General features: G+C 48.5%; 1 protein-coding gene across 9 annotated transcripts in view; it reads left to right on the forward strand.

The window, feature by feature from the left end:
* Nucleotides 1-22471, forward strand: part of LOC135385235 (caspase-6-like) — an 88510-nt gene that overhangs the window by 29797 nt on the left and 36242 nt on the right. For 2 of the 9 annotated variants that reach the window (XM_064614437.1, XM_064614436.1), the window contains one exon: nucleotides 13957-14421. The exons of the other annotated variants lie outside the window; for them this stretch is intronic. In XM_064614437.1, the coding sequence (XP_064470507.1) occupies nucleotides 14395-14421 (27 nt within the window). In that variant the 5' untranslated portion in view covers nucleotides 13957-14394. The remainder of the gene's footprint in view (nucleotides 1-13956; nucleotides 14422-22471) is intronic. 9 annotated transcript variants of the gene reach the window in all.

Raw genomic sequence — 22471 nt, forward strand, 5'->3', positions numbered from 1 at the left:
CGAACAGATTTCCGTGGGACCCCTCTGGTCGCTCGTGTCAAAACCGCCATTACTTCCTGTCCACCACGTAATCCTCTCTAAAGTTTCGGTTTAGCAACGCTTTGTTGCTTGCTCTGCTTTCCGTGTTTTTTATGCTTTTCGAAAGTCATTTACTCTTAAAATGTAAGCAACATTGCAGAAACAACGTCATGTGAACGTCCTCTTACGGCTGCGGCTCTCGTTCAACGGTAAGCAGCTCTTTAGCACTTTCACGGGAACAACGTTTCGTTCTTAAGTATGCGTACTTGATCGGATATTTTGTACCCCTGTGTGTGCGTGGGTCATCTTGAATCGTTCGATTGCGAGCTGGTGCTGTGCTGCAGGTTCATTTGATTTACTCCATTGCTGTACAAGTTTGATTAATGGTATTCTTTACCACTTGAGCAACAAACACACAAACGTCGCTGCCACGCATGATGTTTCTCCGTGCTTGTCTTGTAGACCGCGAATGGTCTTGTAATAGAAGAGTAAAGCTCCAAACGCACAGAAATAAAACTGCACGTGCGCGTTCATCACAACGCATATAATCTAAACTGTAAGACAACCCGACTTGCGTCGTCTGCTTTGGGAGCTGGCAGGCACCTAGGGACACGTGAGCGGTCACATGGTAGACGGGAGCATCCCCGAATGCAGTGCGAAGGCTGGCACGCCCGTCCCAATGTAAAAAAAAAATAGTTAAAAGGGCCCCTCCTGTGTTTCGTTCGTTCATGGTTTGAACTGTGTCTGTTTGGCCCTGCGGATAGGACAGAAGCGGGAATGCGTTGACCCGAAAGAAAGCTCGGTTAGTTTTCTCGGAATGGTACATAAGCTGCAACAGTTATATCTTCGCAGAAACGGATCTTGTTACTAGCCCTACCAAAAACAGCGTAAATCACTCGCTACCTGATATTTATCAAAATGACTTGTACAGCAGAACCCTTCTCTCAGAACCTTTTTTTTATTCAGTGTAGTGTCAGCGCCGCGAAGCAACTGTGGCTGTGAGCGGCGTACAGAGTGGAGAGAGAACAGCAGGAAGGAGTGTGGGTTAATATGCGTCCTGGGCCGACTTCAGGGGGAACTGTGCCAACTTTCGTTTGGAAAGTCTTCAGAAAAAACGGGGAAAGCCTCAGACTGCGCAGCCGGAGGTAGGATTCGAACCCACCACCTTGGCTTCACCAAGGAGCGGGACGCCTTTACCCGCTTTGCCATGCCGCTAGTATCTCTCGGTACCTACTTGGCCCCAACGGGGCTAAAACACTTGAAACAACAAAACTTGCATTCCAATTGACTGGACGGAAGAACACCTCAATTAGATCAAATTTACTGTCTTAGAGGAGACTAGGAAACGAGGTAAACAGGAGACTAGGGGCACTGCTACAAACTCCACAGCGCCACCATTGTTCGGCAAAGTAATCAATTGCGCCTCACACTAGCACCATTTGTAAATTGCTTGGCGGGAAGCGTCGTTGTTTGTCGCTGAGTACGAGCTCGTGCGCGGAAAAACTAGGCTTAGCATCGGCAGAAGGAAGTGGCGCACATTTTGCAATTTGAGATGGAATACTGCCGTCTGGCGTCGTGAACCTGGTGGCAGCTAGCACAGGAGCCGTTCCTTCCAAAGACATGAAGCCCGGGTTTTTCTCTACGTCGTGATGGAGCTTCGTCGCTTCTTCATTAGCTATTGGGCCCTCCGGCACATTCTGTGTTCGCCCTGGGACGTCCGAAACAATGCCAATAGCGTGTAGAAGGCCCGACTAGAAGATTCCAGACGTGTCAGCCCGTCAGAGAGAAAGACGTAGGCCGCTGAGGCGCACGCTAGTCCCCCAGGAAGCAAAGTCGACAGGAAGACTTTTTGAGCACGTCCCACACTTTGGGCTTTTACATTTCAGAATTGTGGAGTACATCACATGGTCTCCCAAAGTGGACGTAGCATCACCTGGAATGACCCTGTTGCCCCCCCCCGGCCACCCCAGTACTGCTTCAACAAGTCTTTAAGCACTCGGTTTTCGAATTGTGTGCACAGAATATTCGCTGCTGCGACTGCTGTGCACGAATCAGCGTCTCAGTTAGCATTTTCCGTTACGTTGAGCGCTGTCTTCAATAAAGCTCTCACAAGACATCGCCGGAAGATCTCCAGCAGAATTGAGCTTGTGGACCACCGTCGCCGCGTTCTGTTTTAAGTTGATTCTTTGTTTGTTTGTTTTTGTTTTGTTTTTCGTGCGGTTCCCGTATTCATAATTTTTTGGAAGTTACTCATAAAACGAATACAACTGTGCACCTACGGCACCTGTAGACCTGATTTGTTCGACCTCGAGGACGGGACGTTCGGTGTACTCACTTTTTTTCCCCACACGGCTGACAGAATACCTTATAGCTTACCTTATAGTTTCCTGAGCGATAGGAAGCAATTCGTTTATCATGCTCAGACTTATTCTGATCTGATCTCAGAGTTATTCTGATGGAGTCTGTAGAAACTGGTGTGCCTCAGGGCTCGATTCTGGGTCCGTTCTTATTTCTTGTTTATATTAATAACTTGCCTGAATTCATATCTAGTATTTGTTTTCTTTATGCGGATGACACGAACATATTTATAGAATCTGACAATCTTTCAACACTGTTTTCCGGGGCAGACGCCATTGTTGATAAATACCGGCACTGGCTACTATGCAATAAGCTTATTATTAATTGACAGAAGACGTCATACATCGTTTTTCACCCTTCTCAGAAGAGTCTTGATTTTGCTGAAAACAAGCTCCTTTTTGGAGACAAAGTCCTCACACGAGCTACTTCTGTGCGCTTCTTGGGTGTAATTTTACAAGAAAATCTCAACTGGCAACTACATATTGACTTGATACGTAGCAAAATATCTGGTGGGCCTTATGTGAGCACTTGCAAAATGTAGGGTCTTAGTTCCGACTACCACACTTTTAATGTTTATTATGCTTTAGTACACTCTCATATAATCTATGGTCTTGCGGTGTATGGTCTGACGTACAGCTCTCATCTCAACCCACTATTCTTAGCCCAGAAACGAGTCCTGAGAATTATGCTTTCAATGAATCCCCGGGATTCTGTCTCATTTGCGTTTCCTCTATTCGCCGTTGTTAGCATCTTTGATCTTCGAGGATATAAAATCTCGCTACTATGCATACTTTCTGTTATGGGTCCACACACAGCTCTGAGGTACAGCTACAAAATGCACAGTCACCTTACTGCCTTCGAAATGTGCCACTTTAATTTCAGTGCCCTACTTTTCGCACTAATTTTGGCTTCTCCTCAATCACGTCTTTTGGTACTCGTCTCTGGAGTTAGCTTCCTATTGCCATACGAGCCAGTGATAAGTTCTTAGTATTCAAACGTCTGTGCCGAACTTATTATCAGGGGAACAATGTCGAAACTGGGTCTGAAAATGTACATTCATTGCACATTTCTTTTTCTTTTTTTCTTCTCATTTTGTTCTTATTGTGATATGACCGGGATACCAACGTTGAAACCCGGGTCTAACAGTGTACATTTACTGCACTTTCTTTTTTCTTTCTCTCTTTCTTCTTTTCTTTTTTTCTCTTCTCTCTTTTTATGTGTATATGATTGTGTTCTTGGTGTGACAGGACCGTATCAAAGGCCTCGCCCTCACGGTCCAATTGAACTTCGTATCCTGACATAAATAAAACAAATATTGAATATTGAATCTTCCACATCAGTGATGTGACATCCGAAGTTCTCAATCCACGAACTAATCAGGCGTCATCTGCTTGACAGTTTTCGACATGTTGTTGTCTAACATGGCGCTTTCTGTAATCATGCTAAACCGCTAAAATGCAATATTAGGCAATTTTCGAAGCAAAAAACGGCGCTTAGGGATGTGCGCCAAATGGGTACTTATAGGCGCAATAACATATATGCTGCTATGTTCCCGAACACACAACTCACGCTCCATTACTACAAAAGCGCAATTAAAACCACTGAGCAAAAAAAAAAAAAAGAGGAATTTGAGTAGATATCCGGGGTCTAGTAATCAACCAATCGTACCAGAAAGGCCTACATGAGTTAAGGCAAACTAATGCAAAATCCTTATAGTATCTCAGAGCCTATCCAATTGTATTTTCTGGCTTGCGCCGGCATACCTTTCAGGGTTTGCAAAATACGCAGCAATGTGTGCTACTAAGTTATACGGACAGTGGGTTTAGTTGTTTTTTTTTTTTTTTTTTGTACAAGCAAAACAGACATGGATCAAACGTTTAGCTCAAACAGGTTGTCGAATGCGATTCAATAATTTTTTCATACTAAATATGCAAGGCTGCGGGTAGTGAGCCTTGCCTTCGTTAACAACTGCCTTATTTAGCTGTTCTACGGCACCGCAACCCACATGACGTTCGCCCCGTTGTGTATGTGAGCCTTGACATTTGTGACATTCCACCTGACAGCGGTTGGTGATATCTTACGTACCCGCAGAAGGCAAATCCCTCGTAAACGAAGGTATCCTCCTGTCTTCGAATCAATGCATAAACATTCTGGAGATATAAGATATATTTAATATATGCATTGGGGTCGTGTTGTGTCAGTCATTAATCGTCGTCCCAGATGATGACTGATTGACGCAGGCACAGTACCGCGAAAAATATTTGCGTACTTTTATTTGGTAGCGGTATCGCGTTATTTTTCATTTGTCATCGCTCTTATGATTATGTCAACTGCAAGATCCGCGTTGGGCACATGCTGTTAACAGTCGTCAGTATCTATCTACGTTCTGCGGTACAGGTTCCGTGGACTGACCTCGAACGCTTATTCAATTCACTGGAATCCCCAGCTCTGGTGCTGGGTGACTTCAATGCTCATCATACGGCCCGGCGAAGCCGTAGGACGGCCGGCCGGGGAAGGAGGTTGTTGGAAGCAATGGAGAATGCTCACATGTGCCTACTTAACAAACGACAGTCAACTTATATGCGATCACCAACGTCACTCTATGTACGGGATCTTTCGTGGTGCTCAGCGGACATAATTCGCCACTTGTCGTGCGCTGCCGATATCGACACCCGAGGTAGTGACCACTTTTCCCAATATATTTCGCACGACAGACTGTCGTGAGTGTAGCCTCTCTCAATCACTATTGGACTAATCACTTTCACGAACTGGAGACACACGACATGGCTGGCTTTCGTCGCCACTGAAGCTTCATGGATCCAGTTCTCACCCTAGTTTCTACAGTCCAACATGCTCGTGCACATCGGCGGACCGTTGTATCAGTCTTCTTCAACATCAAGCGCGCCAACGATAACGTCTCGCACATTTGTGTGCTGCCCACCTTGCGCTTTTTTTGAGTGTCTGGTCGGCTCTTCAGCTGGCTCCACGATTTCCTTACGAACCGGAATATCGCTGTCCGCACATCCCACGGCCAAAGCCCTACGCATCCTGTTCATCAAGGCGTACCCCAAGGAAGCATTCTGAGTCCTACACTCTTCAATGTGGTAATGGCAGGCCTGAAGTCGATAATACGTCGCAAAGTAGCATTCTCTGTGTATGCCGATGACGTTGCCCTTTGGACAGTGGGCAAATCACGACCAGCCATTCAGCGCCCTTAGCAGCTGGCCTTAAATAATGTCCATCTGTACCTCACGCGACTTGGAATGGACATTTCGCCCGAAAAGTGCGTCGAGCTCCCTTTCACCAGCAAGGCTATGAGAAATTTCCCTCTTCGGGTTGGTACAACGAAGTTCGAACCTCTACGTTCCCATCGCTTGCTTGGTGTGATCATGGACCAGGACCTGCGCTGGGCTCGCCACATTAAGTACCTTGAAACCAAAGTGCAGCGATGGCTTCCTGCAATTTAACATCTTTCTGGCTTAGGATGGGGCTGTGATCAGCGTTCCCTTATCGCTGTTCACGTGACTTAGGTGAGGGCGACTGTGCTTTACAGCCTTCTTGCACAGGATTTCCACAACGTCATTAAATACCCTTCGGACACTGTTTGCCCGAAGCCTTCGTCGCTGCCTTGGCATTCCAAGAATGGCTGAAACACGGCAAGTCCTGGCTGAAGCTGGTGAACTCCCGGTGGGGGTTCCCCGTGAGTGTGAAGCGGCTCGACACTTTCTGCGTTTGCGTGCGCACATTGCCCCCACCCACTCCTCAGGAAAATTCGATACCGTCCTGAAAGTGAAGTGATTTCCATCGCGTAGCGCAGGGGACACGCCGTGCTGTCACTGGTTTCATAGCTAAGGGTGTCACACCGCCGGACGCCCCCTGGTCTTTGTGTTAGAAGAACGGAAGCACGAAGTGTACCAGTTGTTCGAAGAACCAAACCAGACAACGACCGTCTTCTTTGTCAGGCATGAGACAGGTAAACGATATTATTTTGTGACAAAAAAAAAAAAAAAACACTCGTGCCACGAAATGGGCAGTGATGCTGATGATGATGAGTGATTAACCAGACACGGGATATTCGTACACCAACAAAAACCCCCGACGCGTCGGTTAATCATGTAAGAGGAGAGAGTCCAAAACCAGTTGTGCACATAACGTTCTGTGCGTGAGAAACTGGCTTTGTTAGTGTATCTGCGATCATCTTGTCCGTGGGGATATACTGAGCCAAGAATTACTTGTTCTCTACTTCGTTGCGTGCGTAGAGATACTTCAAGGCAATATGTTTTGACCGCTGATGATGAACTGGGTTTTCCATGAGTTTGATAGCTGACTGACTATCACAGTTGAGCTTTAGTCCTCCAGAGCTGTATTTTCCGAGACCGAGTTCATGTAAAAACATCTTGAGCCATTTTCCTTCTCGCATGGTTTCCACAAGAGCCACATACTCTGCTTCACATATTGACAAGGCCACGAGTTTCTGTCTACACGACCTCCAGCTAATGGCTCCCCCCGAGAAAACAAACACGTAACCGCTTCTGGATTTGCCTTCATTTTGCTCGTTCCAGCTAGCGTCGGAGCACCCGATCACGTTGTCTGCACGAACTGTGTACGTAAGGCCAGCGTCTCGTGTTCCTTTCAGGTATCGCAGTATCCGCTTTGCCAAGTTCCAATGCACTTCCGGAAAACAGTTATTGAATTGGCTCATGAATTGGCAAAAGCAATGTCAGGCCGAGTTCCCTGAACCAGGCACATGAGATGGCTGGTACGGTACGTTTAGTTTCTCTTTGTTCTCCTGTGCTTCGTTTTTGTCTTCCTGTGGTTCGTTCTGTAGTAGAGCTTTCCAGTTTGAGGCGTCCATTGGTATTTTCACCGGTTTACACTCTTCCACGTGGAACTCCTTGAGTATGTCATCTATCTGTTTTGTTTGACTGAGTGTCAGCGTCTTTGCTTTTTTGTCTTGGTGAACTTCTATGCCTGGTATGTACTTGCGTCCATCCAGGTCTTTTAAGACAACGCTTTTTGCAAGTTCATCAATGGCGTGTTGCAACGCTTGCTGCGTGGATGCGAACATAGTCATGTCATCAACGTAAACACGTAGAATGACTTTCACGTTGCCTCTTCGGATGAGGTACACACACCTGTCTGACTCCAACCGTTTATAGGCTTGTTGAAGCAGACTTGCATCCAATGTCTTTTACCAAGTTTTTCCTGACTGTTTCAGTCCATAGATTGATTTGTTCAACTTGCAAACCATCTCATTTTCGTGGTTTCCAGCGGGTTGTTCCATGTACACCACTTCGTCCAATTTTCCGTGAAGATAGGCAGTCTTTACATCGAGTTGTCGCATAAACATCCCCTCTTCAATTGCGAGTGCAAGAAGTAGACGCAAGCTGGTTAATTTCACCACTGGAGAAAATGTCTCAAAGTAGTCGATCCCGTGAACTTGTGAGCTGCCCACTGCCACGACGCGTGCTTTATATTTTTCAACCGTGCCAGTGGGACCTCTTTTTATGCGAAATACCCATTTGGACTTCACTACTTTCATACCCGGTTCTCTATTCACAAGAGTCCAAGTACCCATTTTGTGCAATGAAGAAAGTTCCTCTTCGATTGCCTGCTTCCATTCTCGTCGCTGCAGTGAGGCAATAGCTTCGTCAGAAGTACAAGGTTCTTGAAGATCTGCCTCGATCAATTTACAGTAGCTCTTTTTCGATGGGTCGATTTGTATTCTTTGGGGGCTCTTCCTTTCCCGTGTAGATCTCCCTGGTTCAACTACTGGTGCTTGTGGGCTTTCAGTTTCGTCCGCGGAATGTTCCTTTTCATCTCGGGAAACAGAGTCGACGTCTCTACGCAATCCTCCTGACTTAAGTAAGTAATGCTGGAGAAGCGAGTCATCTTGCGGAGATTTCAGCAGTTCGCAACCCTGTCTGTCCTCTTGAAACGTTGCGTCTCAACTAAAGAAAAATTTGTTCTGTTCAGGGTCGTAAAATCTATGGGCCTTTCGATCGTCGCAGTAGTCAATGAAAATTGCGGGTTGACCTCTAGGAGTCAACATGGTTCTGTTTCTTGGAGTCACCCAAGTATAAGCCACGCATCCAAATACCTTGAAGTGAGCCACGCTTTGCTTTCGTTTCGTAAAAAGTTATTCTGGGATGCCGCCGTTAACAGCTTTGCTACTGGAGCGATTCCTGACGTAGGCCGCTGTATTTATAGCCTCTGCCCAAAATTCGGCTGGAAGAGCAGCTTCGACGAGTAGTGTCCTTGCAATTTCTACCAGAGTTCTGTTCATCCACTCTGCTACACCGTTTTGAGCTGGAGAGAATGGGGCTGTCTTCTCGTGTATGATATACCATGTCTGGTCAGGTAGTCACCCAGACAGTCATTGACAAACTCCCTTCCGTTGTCGGTTCGAATTCGCTTAACGCGTAATCCTGTTTGAGTTTCCGCTCTCCTTATGAAATCCATCATTGCGTCCACGGCTTCGTCCTTATACTGAAGAAAATACAGTATGACTTTCCGGCTACAGTCGTCAACTACGACCATGAGGTACCTACTACCTCCAAAAGATGTCGCTGGGAAAGGTCCACACAAATCGACGTGAAGGAGCTCTAGCAATACGTTCTATGGTGCCTCATATATCCTCTTAAATGACAATCGTGGTTGCTTGCCCTGTAGGCATTTGTCACATGCTTCAGAGTACCCAATGCCAAGTCGTGGAATCCCCTGATGACTTTCTGATTTGACATGCTTTGGAGCGTTTCGAAATTGACGTGTGCCATGCGTCGATGCCATAAGAGTATCTGCTCGGGTTGGACAATGTTAGCTTTTTCGCGAGGAGTCGAAACTTCTGCACACAAGTTGTAAATGCCACCTTCTTTCAGTCCCGACATGACGAGGTGCTTTCCGGAGAAAACCTTGCAGTCATCCCCAGCAAATAGTACCCCCATACCGGCGTCCGTGAGCTTGGAAACAGATATAAGGTTGTCTACCATGCCCGGCACATGTAGAACATCCTTTGCTGCCAACTTCCGATCCGGTGTTTCATCTGTCGTGCGGAATAAAACTGTTCCTGTACCTTTTGATGTGATACTGGTTCCATCAGCGAGCGTAACATGCCTATCTGTCTGCTCCGTGTAATCCATCATGATATTTCTCTGGCCTGTCATATGACTACTTGCACCAAGAGTCTATTGACCACCGGTTGCTTTACTCGCCACGAGTGGTGCAAATAGCTCCGAAAGCAAAATCCTCACGCACAGTATTGCGTTCTCCGTCAACAACATCACTGTGTCTAACAAAACTTGTCTGGTGGCGCTGCTTGCTATGTTTCGGAAAAACTTTGCCCTCACGTCTCTCGTTGTCCGTAGATAACGTGTTCCGGTACACTTCCAAGTCCAACAATGTCTTGCAATATGACCTGGCTTACCACATCGATAGCATTTGAAGCGTCCCTTGTCGTCAGCAGCTTTCGTGTTGATCGTTCCGACATTCGCCTTGCATGCAGCTTCTTCGATATAACCTTGCTGTTTGATTCTTTCTCCTTCCCTTATGAGCGCGTACCTCACCTTGTCTGGAGTAACGTCACCCATAGCGCAAATATCGAAGCTGCGGGCCACTCCGTAATAAGCTTTTGGAAGTCCTTGAATCGCAATAGCTGGTAATTCTACGTCACCCAACGCATCCCCGAGAGGTCGCAGCTGTTCACCGAGGTACTCCACTCTCTGCATGTACTCCGTCGCAATTTAGCCTTTTTTCCATTTGACGGCATTGAGATGGTGCTTCAGGTTTATCCTCTTTTCTAGGACTCTGCCCCTGTTCACTTGTTCCAACTTGATCCTGAGATCGCGGGTTCGAACCCGTCCGAGGACACCAGCAACTTGCTTAGACACGTCGTCTTCCGCGAGGGACGTTAAATACGGGGTGCCGTGTGATGAGCTTCCATCGCACGTTAAAGAACCCTCGGGTGGGCAAAAGCAACCGCTGACCGACCGACCGCTGTGGCGTCGCTCATTATCTCAGTTGTCTCGCGACGTAAGCCCCCAATTATTATTATTGTTCCAACTTGTCCCAGGCACCCTTTGCAGTCGCTTGGTTAATGACGTAGCTCGTCTGAGAACTCGAAAGTGTCTGTACAATGGCGTTGAGCGCGTCTCTGTCGTTCTTGTCTCATGTTGCTCTTTCGGCGTCGGCTGCTGGAGGATAACTTTCTATGGCTGTCCAGATGCCTTTCGTCTTGAGGTAAGTCATCATCCTGTACCTCGAGGTTGGGTAGTTGCTCGAATCCAATCGTTCGAGGGCGGTGAGCGGAGTTCCATGATGCCCATCACTCATCTTGCTGCGGGAAGATATCAACCCGAAGACCCTTTTAGATTAGTCGTTGAGGTTGGTTGTACCTGTACTCCGTCCGGGGCCCATAACCTTTGTTAGCAGAACGGAAGTACGCGGTGGACCAGTCGTTCGAAGAACCAAACCAGACAACGACGGTCTTCTTTGTCAAGCATGAGGCATGTAAACCATTTTATTTTGTGACAAAGAAAAAAACCACTCGTGCCACGAAATGGGCAGTGATGCTGATGATGATGAGTGATTAACCAGACTCGGGATATTCGTACACCAACACTTTGCCTGTGCCACCCACCTTCGTAAGTCTTCCTGACCTCTAGGAACGAAGAGATCAGGTTCCCCCTGAAGTTCTTCGAGCCCATTTTTATACACTGTTGGACGCGAAGTTTTCTACGTCTGCCGCAGCATACACCGATGGCGCATCTCGAAATGGCAAGTCCGCCTCGGGATTCGTCATCCCGAACGAGGGTGTAGTGCAATGACGTCGCCTTTGGCATCAAACCTCATCAACAGCTGCGGAACTCTATGCCGTAGTTTTCTTTCTCCAGCACATCGTTGATTTCATCCGGCGGGAATGGGTCGTGTTCACTGACTCTACTACATCTGCGCTGCGAGCAATTCAAAATCCTTGCATCCGAGGCTCATCCGCACCGTTGGTGATGGATGTATTATTGTCTTACAACCTTGTCTCCAAAGCAGGGCACAAGCTGGTTCTCCAGTGGGTTCCAGCCCATCACGGTGTCGAAGGGAATGGATCTCGTCAGCTATCAGAAGAAGCTCGCCCCAGTGACTCCCCCCAGTGCCGGGGGGCTGTAGATGATCTAGAGCACATTCTTCTCCATTGCCCAAACTACCAACCTTCCTGAACCGTACTCTCCGGATGCCTTAACGTGCTGGACTCTTACAAAATTGCTTGATCCCTGGCCACATCTAGCCCATTAACGCTCTTTCCTGAAAGCTGTCTTGACCTTTCTGGATACCACATGACTTTCATCCTTATTGGGAAGGGGCTCATTATTTCATTCCCCGCATCATATAAATAAATGCAAGGCATAATAATAACAATAATAATAAATAAAGGCATTTGCAGTATCGCCCCTGGCAATGAAACTCCCCATTCATCATCTTACAACAAAGTTCTTCTTGTTGCCGGCGTATGTACTTATCACTTAGTATTGCGACAGGACGCGTACGCAAAGCAGACGAGCCGGGAGATCGCCTGCGCTGCGCGTCCACTGGTGTGGCTGACCTACATCATCATGATGTTACTATCGCTGTGGCTTCCTTAGCTGCAGAGGTAGTGTGGATCTTCAAAAGCTATTTATCTATTATCTAACCTGTTTCCAGAAGAAAACTTCGGCCGCGTAACTGAAGCGGTGCCAAACATTACTGTGTCGGTCTCGTGCACACGTTTCCGGATACTAATTCACATTAATGCAACTTGCGATAGTTCCTACCCCTCCTACCTGTTTGCCCAATCCTAGTAATCAGACGACGGATGTGCGCGATGGTTGCACGTGCATGGCGCCTCATCGTCTTAAGGCTGAACCGCATGGCACGAAAAACGAGCCGAATTCGTTCCGAGCCGAAATCGGGACCGAACTTTTTTCCTGCATCGCTGCGCGCAGGTAAACTGATCACCGAAGTTCGGCCGAAAACTACCACGGTTGCTCGCTTCAGTTGCAGCTTCTGTTGAGTAAGTCTGCAGTATGTAAGTTAGGTTTATACATACGTTGATGACAGTGGTGCCTTGCATGATTTCGCAAATATTTTCTATGACTCAACAGATCTTGATGGGGTTGTGTTGATCTAACAAAAACAGAAGGAATGGCTAGACGAGAGGGCGGCGGATACGAAACCGCGCGCTTGCTCGCTCCGGTGTTTGTTACTCCTGCCTGTTCTTGTGTTTGTTCCTGTGTGCGAATATTTTGCCAGTTTTTCTTTCTCTTTTCTTACTGTGTCATTTTCCTTGCTGTGTGCCTTGCTGCGCCGTCTCAAGAGCATGGAAAGACGACGTCGCTCAGACCTGTGCGTCTTCCTTCCTCGCGCTTGGTTACTGCGTCACGGGTTGCCATGGTTGCTGCAACGCTTCTTCCGTCTAACCTGTCATTGGCTGTCTCGTAGTTTTTCGAACGCCAGCACTTCCGATTTCGGAGCAGAAATCTGGCTACGCTAGATCGGCCCGAATTCGGTCCGAAGCTCTGGCCGCCGAAAAAGTTCGGTCCCGATTACGGTTCGGAAGGAATTCGGGCGGTTTTCGGGCCATGCGGTTCACCCATTAGTCCGATCCTTTGTTGTGGCGCCGTGAAGGCTGTTAAATCGATAAAATCCGTGATAAATCCGTGAAGGCTGATAAAATAATTTTTGGGACTCGCATTGCGACACCCAGGTGGCGGAGCGTCCAATGCAGAGGCGAGTACCGCAATTTTAGTGGTGGCATGTGATCCCGTATAGTTAGGTAAAATTCTACGGCTATGTTTGGTCGTGGCTTACCAAACCTAATAAAATATGTTTTGCACCACTGATTGTTGCATCAACAAAACCTACAAAGATCGGGAACTAAAGAGTGCACATTACGAGGCAGGTTATTTGAACGCAATTTGTTACTTTCTCAAAGTAAATTGAACACATGAAAAGTACTTTCGTAACTTGTAACTCCTTGAAATTTCTAGCGACGCTAGACTGGCGCCACTCTTTCGCGGAGTAGGTATTTTCCGTACGTTAAGAAAGATGCAGATATGCTCCCCTATCCATCAGCCGTGATCGTGATGATGATGGCGATGGCGATGAGTCGACTGCGCGTGGGCTGGAGGAGATGTGGAATACGCGTCGCGTGAAGCCTCATATCGTATTACGTAGATTGGAAGGTACCGTTCACACAAGCTGCGGCGTTGACGTTGGTTTTGGCAAAATTCGCTTCATTAGACTGCTAGCTGAAATCCGTGTCGAGTAGTGGCTCATCATTTCGTTGCTAGGTTGTGGCGACGTGGTGTTTGCCACGTGACTGTGGTAGCTACGGATGGGCCCCTTATCTGATTAGGAAAAACCCTTCCATGGAGCAGTATACTGCGAGCAATACTGCCTTGTGGCCGTTTATCTGTTTCTATTGCCATCTGTAGGATGGGACAAGCACAATACTTGTGTTCGAGGTGATCTGTTGCTTCCAGCGTTAGGCAAAGCTTAGTCTTCAGCTCTTCAGCCTGTCTGAAGGTGTTCTCACCACGACGGCTTATTTTGCAGGAGTTTGAGGATAAGCAACGTAATCGTGGCACGAAAAATGAAAGCAGAGAAGCCGTGTACCTCTTCAAGACACTTCTTCGGCTTGATACAACACCGACCGAAAAAGGATGGTGGAATTATGCTTTTTTTTTTTTTTTGATTGCGTGTTAGCGCCACGAAGCAACTGTGGCTATGAGCGGCGTACAGATGTGAACAGACGGAGAGAGGACAGCAGGAAGGAGTGGGGGACAGGGGGATTAGTATGCGTCCTGGGCCGACTTCAGGGGGAACTGTGCCGACATTCGTCTGGAAAGTCTTCGGAAAACCCAGGGAAAACCTCAGACAGCACAGCCGGCGGTAGGATTCGAACCCACCACCTCCCAGTCTACAGCACGACCTTGGTTACTACCAACGAGCGGACGCCTTAGCCCACTCGGCCATGCCGCTGGTCTAGGAATTATGCTGAAGTCAAACAAGCCCTGGAAGGTAAGATCACTACACCGATGCCGTGAGAATAAATAGCGACGCTGCTGGAACCTTCAATGCTGGCGACGGCTTTGACACAGCTTATCCGCCCTTGAAAACCAACAATATTTACAGTGCTATAGGGAGGGCAGTTCTGGGTCATCTCACATTTCTAACGGTCTGTAGTTCTTCCCGAAGTTGCATTGTATGCAAGTATCGATATCAGGAAATTCACACTGCCATTTGTCATGTGTATCCTATCTGTACCGCCGTAGAGGAATGAGTGGTCCGCTAACACCACTGCGCAGATCAACGTCCGTAATGGACCAAATGGCTATCGCTACGGCTGTTGCTACTAAAATAAATACTAATATATCTCAGAATAGAATCTGAGAGTTGTATTCACCGATCAAATGAGCAACGGTCTCTGAAGGTCACTTTGTAGCACCCCGGCCTACTGAACCCAGGGTTGCTGGTTCGAAACTGAACGAGAACGCAAGGAACTTGAACATAGGATATAAGTTGCTTAGAGAAGCCGTGTTCCGCGTGTTCCGCCGTGTTATGCCATGTGCTGCGATTTAGGCGCACCCTCTCTAAACAAAACTTCACCACATAGCAATCTTCTAGACAACAACCATCCCGAATTATATCATTCTGCCTCCGCATTTGTTGAAAATGGGAGGTAAACAACAAGTGCGCCTACTTTGGGCACATTATGCACTTCCAATTTAGGCACTTTGTCCCGTTTTCGACATGCAATGATATCATTCGCAATGGTGGTTAAGTGTGCTAAGGTTAAGGTTCAAGCGTGCCGCGTGGTTAAGTTCTGTGTTAAAGGGAGACTTCGCAAGGGTTCGAAAAAAATAGGTAACCATTATACCGAACATGGACCACCTCCTTGATACCGAATACAACGTCCGCTTGCGCATCACTTTGCGCGAGCAATTAATCCGCAAATGATGACAACACGAAACCGAAACCGAAATGCAAAGCGCACAGCGGTGCGCCCGGAAGAACATACTGTGACGTCACCCAGCATTGTCGTCTGCTACGAAGCTTGCATTGGTCTATGCTGAATGACGTCACCAGTGTTGCTTTCAGCGCCCTCTTGCTTCACAGAGGCGAAGGGCTCACTTCGTAATAATTTGTTCGAATCAAATCTGCGCACTTTTGGAATGCGATATTTTGTATGTATGTTCCTGACACCCCGAGGGTTACTGCTATGCCACAATAATTGTGGTGATTTTGTTGCGGAGCCCCACTTTAACAGTGCACGTCGAAGAAAGGTGGGCAAAATTAATCCACAGACCGCCCACTGTGTCAGCACTCATGGTCAAATCTGTCTCGCGACGTAAAGTCATGGATAATCAATTATTATGAGTAAGCCACAATAACCACTGAAGGAAGGGATTCCGTTCGGTGATTCGGTGCCAATATGTGACCAACAAACAACAACAACTTTATTACGGGATAAGGACCTTTGTCAACGCGGAAAGTCCTATTAACACAATACGAGTCACGGAATTCCCCCAAAGCGAAACTCTCGCAAAACAAGCTGAAGTTAACCAGTAATTCACTCTGAGAGTGAAGTGAGAGTGAGTGAGAGTGTTGTGTTTGTCCCTTGATGGAGCTCACCTCGATTCGTTTACCTATCTGGCACCGAAGAGAAGTAATGAGACTGAATTCGGCTGGAAAATGATGTCCATATTCCTCAAGTCATTCGTGGACGCGGCGCGGCGCTCGCGTTCCCTCCCGTATATGTCTTTAGTATATGTTGACCAACACTGACTTCTACAATTGCTTTGACTTTGAGTTCCATGCTTAACAGTATCAAGTTACTTCAGCACAAGCATGCTTATCGAAGCGTTAAACCAGGGATTTTACCCGGACACCCGTCTCCCACTAAAAAATAATATTGCTACACCCCCGAGGTACCTGCCACACCCCCTCGTTTCACACCCCCTCGGGACAGCATCATGAAAATCGTCCTCGACACCCCTTCCTTAAACTGAAGTATATGTACTGAATGCTTTACTGAATCCTGCGGATGCATCGCAATTACAACAAAAAGTTGTTTCCCTACGCGTTCTGCACACGAAGCGTCTGTTAAAATTGGTCCTCACTGATGCGTTTTGACGCACAGGCATCCGTTCCGTTTGCCTGTATCCGTCAGTTACCATGACAACGAGCTAACGGCGAGCTCCCACGCACGGACGTAGAAGAGTTCGCAACGGCTCAACTTTTCTGCACAGGAGTGCGTTCGACGCAGCAAGGAGACCAATCAGAGCGGCGAACCTGACGCATGCGCAGTTTGTACTTGTTAGGTAAACAGCAATGGCGGCCAGCGGAGCAACGTTGCGTGGTTTTGTGTATGTGGTGCTGCCATACTGGCATTGCAGTGCAATAACTGCAGCGAAATGGAGGTAACAAGACGAGGCTAGATTATAAAAAGGCAGTGCAGCGTGAGAACGTGTGTTCTTGTCTCATTCAATTGAATTAATTAATAATTAATACTGAGGGTTTACGTCGCGAGACAACTGAGATCTCATTCAATTTCTAGAGTAGCGCCACCGAGGAATACTGGGCCACAAGAAATCCAGCGAAAGCATCGCTGAGCGTCACCGTTTCCGTATCTTCCATATCGAGGCACCACAGCACGCAAACAAAACGCTTTTAAAATACGATGTTCAATCGTAGTGCCTTCGTCTGTGCTGTATGGGCATGCACTGAACCCACGTTTATGCGCTTCCTCGAGCACATGGGTCAACCACCGTCGACAAACGGACGTAGGCCCGTGGCAGTGAGAACGCATTGCGCTGCGTTGAGCACTAAGGATGCGTGCCAGCGGAACGGATGCCTGTGCGTCAAAACGCACCAGTGTGGACCAACCTTTAGAAACGCGCGCGACGAAGCTCTCGATCAGCAGTTGGAATGCAAATATGGGTTAACCAGCTCAATAACCTCGTTTCCCTACGCTGCGAGTTGTTCGTGGGAAGTGATAATAATTAATGCAACATCATTCATCAACGTACATCCCGCAGTCGTGCGTTGCCAGTGATGCAACTTATACCCTTACCATCCACTCACTTAGGCCTTGGCCTCCGGTTACGACGAGGAGACTGTGAGAATGCTCTCACTTCTTAAATATCGCCTTTCACAGCAGTTAGAACGGACAGGCGGAGACAGCCAGTCTGAGGCCACGCCTCCGACATCGCCTCCTTCGACGCAGTCAGATTCAACGCAGTTGCATGTTCGAGGCGGGGAGCACCGCAAGGAGTGGGGTCAAACTGAAATGAAACATGAAACTCCCTATTCATCATCTTAAAATAAAGTTGTTGTTGAGATGGAACATTTGAACATGCTGTGACATCCGCAACCGATTAAGTCTCCCAGTGACACCAGAGGGTTGCGTCGTTTTTATGACCATCTCCAAGCCCACATGCGTAGTTTGGGGCCCCTAGGGGCTAAGCCTGTGTCCTACTGAGCAATGTTGGGCGATATTTTCGTTAGATGTTTTCCTGCAGAGATTGCTCTAGACCATCACCTTATGACAGCTGCAGCGCCGAACGAGGGAACTTATAAGACTTCAGAGGAGGAGCTCAAACGCGCCATTGAGAATGTACGAATTGAGGTGGAAAGCCGTGAAAGGAGTGGTGTTGGCCTAATGCCAGAGGGGGAAAGGCAGCGCCATGAGCGTAACAACAGCCATGCACCTGTCCAGCGTCAACCGTCAGCTTCAGTGCTTCATTCAATGACAAGGGTACGCAGGGGCTGTTACTTGTGTGGTTCCCCCTCCCACACTACTCAGCGGTGCTTCATGTGCACTATGCCCGGTCACCGCTATTGTGAGTGCAGAAGGAATGTCAGATGCTCTCGCTGCCAAGGAAGACACGCCTTGTCCACGTGCGATCCCGACTGGAACCGCATCAATGGCGCGGCAAAAAGACGTCGCTGGAGTTTTGAACTTGTCGGTCACTACAGAACTGGAGTTCGGCGTCAACACCTTTGCTTCCGCGGCCTCCTCAAAGGCGGCGGAGCGTCGCCTAATACAGAGGAGGTTACGCAGCCACTTCTGCTCGGAAGACATATTGCTGCAAGCAATAAAGGTACCAATCATCTGCAAAGACGTCTCATCAATCTCCACAACTGACCAACATCTCATGGACTTGACACAGAATGGTGAGAACATCGCTGACGCTTTCATGTTTCCTGGAGTACCGCAAGTCGACGAGATCAGTGTGGTTTGGACCAAATGTGGAGGCTTTGTACCGGTTGAGTCAAGCGTTACCCTCCAATGATTCGCTCGTCGCACTTAAAGGGGCATGGCAAGACTCGATAACAAATATGTCGGGGGAACTAGAAGTTAGGACTCCAAGCCCTGGGACACACTTTCGCACAAAAAGTACGAGTACAGCGCGCAATCCTGAAGCGCAAGAGAGCTTTCAATCTCGCAGGTCAGAAAAACTGTTTTCCTCGAAAGAAACGCTGAAGACATTTTTCTTTGTTATAGTGACCCTATTGAAAAAACGTCTGGGGTAACCCCAGAAAATCCTGAGGTTACCCAAAAAAATCCTGGGGTCTTTGAGGTTACCCCAGAACTGCTTGGGGTAATGCTGAGGTAACCCCGGACATTCTGGGGTTACCCCAGGACCTTCTGAGGTTACCTCAAGAGCTTCTGGGGTCACCCCAGGACATTGAGGTTACCTCAAGAGGTCCTGGGGTTACCCCAAAAGCGTCTGGGGTTGCATTTAGAGCTTCTGGAGTTTCCTCAGAAAAAGCCGAAGGTTTGCTGTGTTATCCTTTGATAATCTCAGGGACCCGTCTGTAAGGGCTGGCTGGGCGCATCTTAAGAATTTCGTGGATTGACTTAAATTTGCTTAGGGATTGTTTGTGCGGATATCCTAAAGGGCCTGCCAGGAATGCACTCTGTTTTGGACCAGCTCCCGTGGCATAGTGGTTAGGGTTACCGCTTTCCACGCCGAGACTGGGAGGTGACACGGGTTCGAATCCTGTCGCCGGCTGTGCTGTCTGACGTTTTCCCTGGGTTTTCCGAAGACTTTCCAGACGAATGTCGGCAGTTACCCTTGAAGTCGGCACAGGACGCATACTAACCCCTCTGTCCCCCACTCCTTCCTGCTGTCCTCTCTCCATCTGTCCACGTCTGTACGCCGCTCATAGCCACAGTTGCTTCGCGGGGCTAACACGGAATTAAAAAAGAAAAATCTCTGTTTTGTTACACGGATCTGTGCCGCTTGAAATGGGAGTACTAACACAAGCCGTTGAAACGGATCCGAGAGTAAACTGTGCATGGTATTTTTTTTTTTCTCAGAGATGTGTACACCCTGTTTCTCTTGTGAACCAACAGGAAGCACCTCACCCTCTCTTCATGAATGTGCATGTCCAAATCCAACGCGTCTGACGCGTCAACTAGTTCGCGTGACATACTGAACGATGAGCGAAAACCCGAAAACAGCACGGGCGGTGCGCCGTTGTTGTGTCCATGACATTTCTTGCAAATTAAGGCCTTACAAAGGAGCAGGCACCATCAGTAATGGTTCTAGCACTTTCTTCTTTGTGATCGGGGTAGACGATCGCAGATATTTGACGGTATTTTATGCACGAAAGACAAGTTGGACAAGAAAGACTTCTAAAGGGTACGGAACGCAGAGCAACAACTTTATTTTGGCTTTGGAGAGTGGGGAGGTTCATCGCCACAGACGATACTCTACCCCATTGCTGGTGGGAATGTGGGGAATAAAATAACGAGCCCCTTCACAATAACGATCGAAGTCCGATGGTGTCCAGAAATGTCAGAAGAGCTTTGAGGGCAGAGCGTTGCTGGGCTGGATTAGGCCAGGGACCAAGCAATTTCGATAGGGAGGAGGGGCGAGAGTCCAGCTGACGAAGAGACTCGGAGAGTGTGGTTCGGGAAGGTTGGTAGTGGGAGCAATGAAGAAGAATATGCTCCAGATCCTCAAGAACACCACAGTGGCAGCAGGTGGGAGAGTCAACTTGTCTCAAGCGGGAACGCCACTGAGCTGTAAAGCCCACATCGAGGCGCATTCGGTGGATTAATGCAGCATCTTGACGAGAGGCGGTTTCGTGGCATGCGGAAAGCGAGCGGAACAGAAGGAATGCGGAACGCAGAAGAACAGATCACCGTGTGCTTAAAGCAGTCTTTTTACCATCGCTGTTCATCGTTTGGACGTTGCGAATACGAGCACCGTTACACCTTGCGCGTTGCGGCAGTGTGTGCTTATGAATGGATACGCTTTTAAAGGTACGTAAGTGTTGAATAAATGAATTTGTTGCTGCTATTTATAATGTTTGTGCGCTTTCTTGCGACTGTATCTTTGGGTTACCCCAGACCCCAGGGTAACCTCAGACCCTGGGTTAGCCCCAGATCCTAGGGTAACCTCAGACTCTGGGATAACCTCAGACCCTAGGGTAACCCTAGACCTTAGGGTTACCCTAAGGCTCTGGGGTCCTGCGGTGTTATGGGACATTTGGGGTAACCCTAATGTCTAGGGTTACCCTAGGGTCTGATGTTACTCTAGGGTCTCAGGTTACCCTAGGATCTGGGGTTAACCCAGGGTCTGAGGTTACCCTAGGGTCTGGGGTTACCCTAGTGCCTGGGGTAACCCCAAGGTTCCCAAATTTTTCAGTAGGGGAGGTATTATGATTTATCTGAGTTGCAGTTTATATCTTATTCGGTTGCCCAATCATTTAATGTTTATATTGTTTTATTGGCAATGAGCTCTCATCGCCGCATTCTCTCTCAGCCCTTAGGGATCCCTGCGCTTTCAGTGACTCGTTCATTAGCTTTGGCAGCGCTTCTTGCAAGCGCAGAGAGCGCGTGCCCACTGCATTGCCGAAGCTACTGGGAGGGTCCCTCGAACCACAGGGATCCCTCAGGACTGAATGAGAATACGGCGGCAAGTCTCTCCTTGATTTTCCTTTACAAACAATGGTAATGTGGCGTACGAAAGGACTGACAACCGCACCCCGTGACTGGTGGAGAACAACTGGTTTAATCGCGCTCAGCGCGCTCACGTTCAAACTGAGCTGCCATTATCCGACTAGTGCACTAGTGCTGCTACAGGCCTCCCCCCCCCAGACCCTGCTGGTAACCAGGGGAGAATGCCAGGAAACATTGGGCCGAGGGAAGGAGCGTCGCGGTCGAGGATTCCATGGGGGGAGGGAAGGTCGGGGAGACGCACACGGCTGACGAGTTTCTCAATATGAGCGGGCTTGACCCTGCCGAGGGAGATGGTTTCGCGGCGGCCATTAAGGTCGAAGGTTACGGTCTTTTCGCTGCGGGCCAGTATCTTGTAAGGGCCAGCATACGCAGGGGTCAGGGGTGGCTTGGCATGATCCACCCGAACGAAGGCGTGAGAGGCATTGGCCAAATCTGGATGCACGAAAATCTTCCTATGGGAAGGCTGACGGGGTAGGGTGGGTTTGACGGCCTGGAAATGCTGACGGAGGCGACTTGCGAAGTCGTCACCGGTGAGGGTAGGCTTCGGGCGGGGATCGAGGAAGTCACCAGGCAAGCGCAAAGGGGAGCCGAAGACTAACTCCGCCGAGCTACACTTGAGATCCTGTTTCAGCGAAGAGCGTAGGCCGAGGAGCACCCATGGCAAATGGTCAACCCAGTTAGTTGGCTCAGGTTGGGAAGAGAGGGCGGCTTTTAGCTGGCGATGCAGCCGCTCCACCATCCCGTTCGTAGCGGGGTGGTAGGTCTCCGTCATCAGATGCCTAGCTCCGATAGCTTTCAGAAGAGACGTGAAGGAGCGGGATGTGAACTGGCGTCCCCTGTCGGTGGTCACAATGTCAGGGCAGCCGAAACGAGCGACCCAACCGAGAAGAAACGCGCGGCCGACCGTATCGGCCGTCGCGTCTGGGATGGGTACAACCTTTGCCTAGCGCGTAAAGCGGTCCACGCAGGTGAAGAGATAACGGTAGCCGAGCGAAGAGGGAAGTGGGCCAACTAGTCCAAATGAACGTGGCAGAACCGGCCTTCGGGCGTGGGGATCGCTTTGAATGGCGTCTGGATGTGGCGTTCAACTTT

Source organism: Ornithodoros turicata, chromosome 2 (assembly GCF_037126465.1).
Source record: "Ornithodoros turicata isolate Travis chromosome 2, ASM3712646v1, whole genome shotgun sequence".
NCBI classification, from domain to species: domain Eukaryota; kingdom Metazoa; phylum Arthropoda; class Arachnida; order Ixodida; family Argasidae; genus Ornithodoros; species Ornithodoros turicata.